This window comes from Monosiga brevicollis, genomic scaffold (assembly GCF_000002865.3).
Source record: "Monosiga brevicollis MX1 MONBRscaffold_48 genomic scaffold, whole genome shotgun sequence".
In the NCBI taxonomy this organism is placed as follows: domain Eukaryota; class Choanoflagellata; order Craspedida; family Salpingoecidae; genus Monosiga; species Monosiga brevicollis.
In genome coordinates this window covers 1-4,663 of record NW_001865085.1, presented here as the reverse complement: position 1 = coordinate 4,663, position 4,663 = coordinate 1, and the positions used below count along the sequence as shown (strand labels likewise).

Here is a 4,663-nt window from a genome sequence, read left to right as displayed (position 1 = left end):
AGGGCAAAGTTTTTTTTTTTTTTTTTTTTTTTTTTTGGACTTACATGGTGAAGTTTGGGTAGGTGGATGCTGGTCATGGTTTGGTAGTTCATGAGGACGAGTGCCATGGCCGTTTCTGTGTTATCTGGCGTGGTATCATCACGAAAGTAGTAATAGTCTTCGGCACGAATGACTCTGAGATTCTGGAAAAAGGAGAGGTCAGACAAGATGGAGTCGCTGTTAACCACGAGCAAGTGACCACGGATATCTGTGATGGCGCCGAGGGCTTGCTCGAGCTTTGTGGCCCAGCTTAGGCCGGGGTTGGCACCCGTTAGGTTGATATGGACCGAGCCATGGATCACGGTGTAGCCGTTCAGAGCTGTGATGAGCGCGTCCAAATCTGTGCCAGCATTGACTTGAACATCATCGACCAGCACGTCTAGCCAGCCGAGCCCAAGGAGAGGCAATTTAAATGAGGAGCACGTTGTGATACGCGAGCAGCCCCAGGCAAATGATCAGCGGTGAGGGGTAGGGTGGGGCTTGACCAACGCACTTGGACTGGTGACGGCACTCGTCTGCTCTCCAAGCACAAACAGAATTGTGGCCAAGACAAAGAGCCAGCGAGCCATGTTGGTACGGCTTTCTGCACCACCTTGCGCCACTCGCCTGCCCAGGCCAGAGGAAGAAGACAAGAAGAAGAAAGAGAGAGCAGAACGACCGGAGGTAGGCGCGTGAACCAGGGTGGGGTTGGGCCACGTTCAGAAGCCGGGGCATGCCTACCTATCGTCAGCTTCCGAGAGTGGTAGAGAGTCGTCACTCTGAGATCATAGTCATTCAGAGACAAGTACCCGCTTACTCAACAGCAGCAAAGGCTGCGGTCAAGGCCAACTCGCTGCACAGGGTGTAGGGCGGACGCGGCAACGACACAAGCATATTTTGCCATCAGCCCACACGTGCGTGTGGCAATCCCAACACTTTGAACGACTTCCTGGTCCCCCTGCCCACCCCACATATCACATGATCACCCGGTACTCCATGCCAAATGACAGCGACGAGCAAGCATCCCCCCACCCACCGCCTGTTCCTCTCGACCGAACCAGAACCCAGGAGGACAGTCCGACCCCCCCACAGAGAGAGAGAGGGAAGAGCACGAGTGAAAATGTGAGAGAGAGAGAGAGAGCCAATCTGGCACAGGGGAGTCAGAGAGAGAGGGTGATGGGAGGGTAAGGTTGAGAGAACGAAAGCGTTTGGGTTGAAATGCACCCGGGAAATAAGCTAAATTTACAAACAGTTCAGAGAACAAAACCCCCTTGGCTACACATCAGAGGCATGCAGGTTGCGATGCGTCGCTCGATCCGCCCCCTTGCCCCATGTCAGATAGGGCATAAAACTATATTTTGAGGGGGTATGTTTCATCTTACAATCAAACCCGCTGAGCCCCTCAGAGGGAGATGTGCCAGGTTTTTCGGAGCTGTTCCTTGTCAAAAAAGTCCAGCAGGCCTTGGTTGTGGGGGCGGTAGAGGCGGTCGAGCTTTTCGCGGGTGCTTGGGCTGAGCTTCTCGTAGCGAAGCTTGTCCGCTTTGCTGCGCACGTTTTTCAGCGCGATAAAGCCCGAATCTGTGATCCTGGTCATGTTGGCATAAGGCATGCGGGGCACGCCGAGAAAGTCTTCAATCTTTTCCATCTCCGCGATGGGGTTGTGCATAAACGCCTCGTGGAGAAGAACATGCAGCTGGTTGCGTGGATACAATGCGAGCACTCGGTCCAGTTGTTCGCGATAATAGCCGTTGGAGATGATGCGAAAGGCCAAGCTGCGGCTGAGGTCAATGTCAGGCCCGGTCCCGTTGCCCGTGAGCATGGCAAGAAAATGGTCGTTGGAACAGGGAAATTTAGCAGTTTCAAAGTCCTTCTTGCTGACGTTGTCCAGGCCCAAGCGTTGGGCAGTGCGCAAAGCCCAATCGGGCCTGCGGGCATAGGTGACCCTCCCTTTGACGGCCGGGCTTTTTCCAATCAAAACAAAGCCTTGTCGACATTCTTGCTGATACTGTGAGAAGGCGCGATCCCTGCCCAACCCAGGTTAAGAGAAGCTGGTTGGACATAGCTGACGCGATGCCGGCGAGCCTACAATGCTGGAAATAAATTTCCAGAGTTGCTTACGTTGGGTTACGAAGGGTAGCGATCATGCGCACCGAGGGCAATAGTCGATGCATCATTTCTAATTGGGCCTCAGTAGCCAGCAAGTAGCTAAGGCAAACGGAGGCACACACGCGGCAGTGAGTTTGAATTTCTCATCATCAGCTGACGAGGCCCATACCTCTAACCCTGCTCTCTGCCCGCTCCCTCCTCGAAACCCATTTTGAGCCATTCAATCTCCCGGTCAGGAAGACGTGCGCCTGCAATCACTTCCGGGTAACATGCCCCAATTGACGCAGCACATACTTTGGTGTCTTGTCAAACGAGTGGGTGGTGCGTAGCTGATCTTTGTCTTTGTATTTCGGGCCTGTCCACAAATATGAGCGCCAGGTGTCCTCCAGAGTCTCGGTCGGCTCTATGTGTGCGGAGCACAGCAATGTTGCAAAGTACGATTGAACAGGAGGGGAATGGTGCCAGATTCTAGGCACCAGCGAGAGCAAGTGCAAGCCGGTACATGGGCTCAAAAGTGACGTACGAATGTGATCAAAATAGTGCGCCTCGCCGTGCCAAGTGGGCTTGGCAAAGTTGGTGTATCGCCTCAGTAGCGGGCTTTGCTCCAACCAGGAGGCTAGCTCGCCCGTGCCTGAATCAACCAAGGAGCCCAGTCTGAGATGATTCGACGAACAAAAAATGCAGCAATAACCCCATGGTTGGACCTGACGTAGCCTTCCAAAGGCTGGCAACGAGCAAAAAGAACACTCGCACAGACACGGCGGTTGAAAAATCAAAATCAAGACTGACCCGCTTTCATGGCCCCAATGATGAGGAAGGACGGCAAACAGGCCGCTTTGAAAGAGGAGGAGCTGTCGTCGCTCATGCACACCCCCGCATCAAGTTGATCTGGGCTGATGTTCTGGCTTGAACGCAGCAAAGGCCGTTGCTTCATGCCAATGGTCGAAACGTTGTTGAGCAGCAACACGTCGCGGATATCAGCCGGATCTTGACTCTCCCAGACCTCGCCCTCGAACCATTCCGGCGCTTCAAACTCGAAATCCAGCACGGCACCACCAGCCACCCAATCGACCATGCCCAAGCTCAGGCCCAGGCCCAGGGCGACAGCCAGACACCGCATTTTCTCGCTCTCTCAAAGAGTCGCGCGACATCCACACGCCCTTTGAAAAGGAAAAAATAAAAAAAATAACGTTTCAAGCCGCCTTCGCTTCTCAAAATGATTGGATGCATGCAAAGCTTGATGATTTGCTGACATTCTGGTCTTGTGAGGTTCTCTTCCGCACACACACACGCCACGTACCACGGACCACGTACCACGGACCACGTACCACGGACCACCTATACTATCTACGACCTACAATCTACTACCTACTACTCTCGAGTACTACTACCGACACGTACTACTTACTACCTACAACGACTATGAGTAGTGTAGAAAGAGAGCTTTTGCGCACAGAAGCATGGGAAAACATCTGATAGTTCAGCGAATACGATTCTGATGACCTACCCCTCAGAGGCATGCAGGTTGCGATGCGTCGCTCGATCCGCCGCCTTATTTCATAGGTACAATTCATATGATCAGACCAGGCCACTTGATATCAGAGGGAGATGTGCCAGGCTTTTCGGAGCTGTTCCTTGTCAAAAAAGTCCAGCAGGCCTTGGTTGTGGGGGCGGTAGAGGCGGTCGAGCTTTTCGCGGGTGCTTGGGCTGAGCTTCTCGTAGCGAAGCTTGTCCGCTTTGCTGCGCACGTTTTTCAGCGCGATAAAGCCCGAATCTGTGATCCTGGTCATGTTGGCATAAGGCATGCGGGGCACACCGAGAAAGTCTTCAATCTTTTCCATCTCCGCGATGGGGTTGTGCATAAACGCCTCGTGGAGAAGAACATGCAGCTGTTTGCGTGGATACAATGCGAGCACTCGGTCCAGTTGTTCGCGATAATAGCCAGTGGAGATGATGCGAAAGGCCAAGCTGCGGCTGAGGTCAATGTCAGGCCCGGTCCCGTTGCCCATGAGCATGGCAAGAAAATGGTCGTTGGAACACGGGAATGTAGCAGTTTCAAAGTCCTCCTTGCTGACGTTGGCCAGGCCCAGGCGTTGGGCAGTGTGCAAAGCCCAATCGGGCCTGCGGGCAAACACAACCCTCCCTTTGACGGCCGGGCTTTTTCCAATCAAAACAAAGCCTTGGCGACATTCTTGCTGATACTGTGAGAAGGCGCGATCCCTGCCCAACCCAGGTTAAGACAAGCTGGTGGGACATAGTTGACTCGATGCCGGCGAGCCTACAATGCTGGAAAGAAATTCGTGTGTCACAACGGACGGAACTGCTTACGTTGGGTTACGAAGGGTGGCGATCATGCGCACCGAGGGCAATAGTCGATGCATCATTTCTAATTGGGCCTCAGTAGCCAGCAAGTAGCTAAGGCAAACGGAGGCACACACGCGACAGTGAGTTTGAATGGCTCATCATCGGGTGACGAACGTTAAAACGATTCTGAACCAAGATATCTCCCGGTCAGAAAAGCGTGCGCTTCCGATTAACA

The 4,663-nt window shown here is 53.4% G+C and overlaps 3 protein-coding genes across 3 annotated transcripts in view; all 3 read right to left on the bottom strand.

Annotated features, from left to right (window-relative positions):
• The window catches only part of MONBRDRAFT_39306 (uncharacterized protein), a gene marked incomplete at both ends in the record, with an annotated part of 7,248 nt that extends 6,640 nt beyond the window's left edge, over positions 1 to 608 (bottom strand). Inside the window, 2 exons of the mRNA XM_001750770.1 lie at positions 45 to 418; positions 533 to 608. Of these exons, the coding sequence (XP_001750822.1) occupies positions 45 to 418; positions 533 to 608 (450 nt within the window). The remainder of the gene's footprint in view (positions 1 to 44; positions 419 to 532) is intronic.
• An 812-nt stretch (positions 609 to 1,420) lies between these two features.
• On the bottom strand, positions 1,421 to 3,244 carry MONBRDRAFT_30321 (uncharacterized protein; the record flags this gene model as incomplete). The annotated part of the gene is made up of 5 exons (XM_001750769.1): positions 1,421 to 2,042; positions 2,137 to 2,223; positions 2,419 to 2,527; positions 2,648 to 2,755; positions 2,914 to 3,244. The coding sequence occupies 5 exons, from the start codon at positions 3,242 to 3,244 to the stop codon at positions 1,421 to 1,423; spliced, it is 1,257 nt and encodes a 418-aa protein (XP_001750821.1).
• A 478-nt stretch (positions 3,245 to 3,722) lies between these two features.
• MONBRDRAFT_30320 (uncharacterized protein) lies at positions 3,723 to 4,539 on the bottom strand (the record flags this gene model as incomplete). The annotated part of the gene is made up of 2 exons (XM_001750768.1): positions 3,723 to 4,344; positions 4,453 to 4,539. Coding segments are annotated over 2 exons (708 nt in total), but the record flags the coding sequence as incomplete, so codon positions are not given.
• Positions 4,540 to 4,663: the final 124 nt, after the last annotated feature.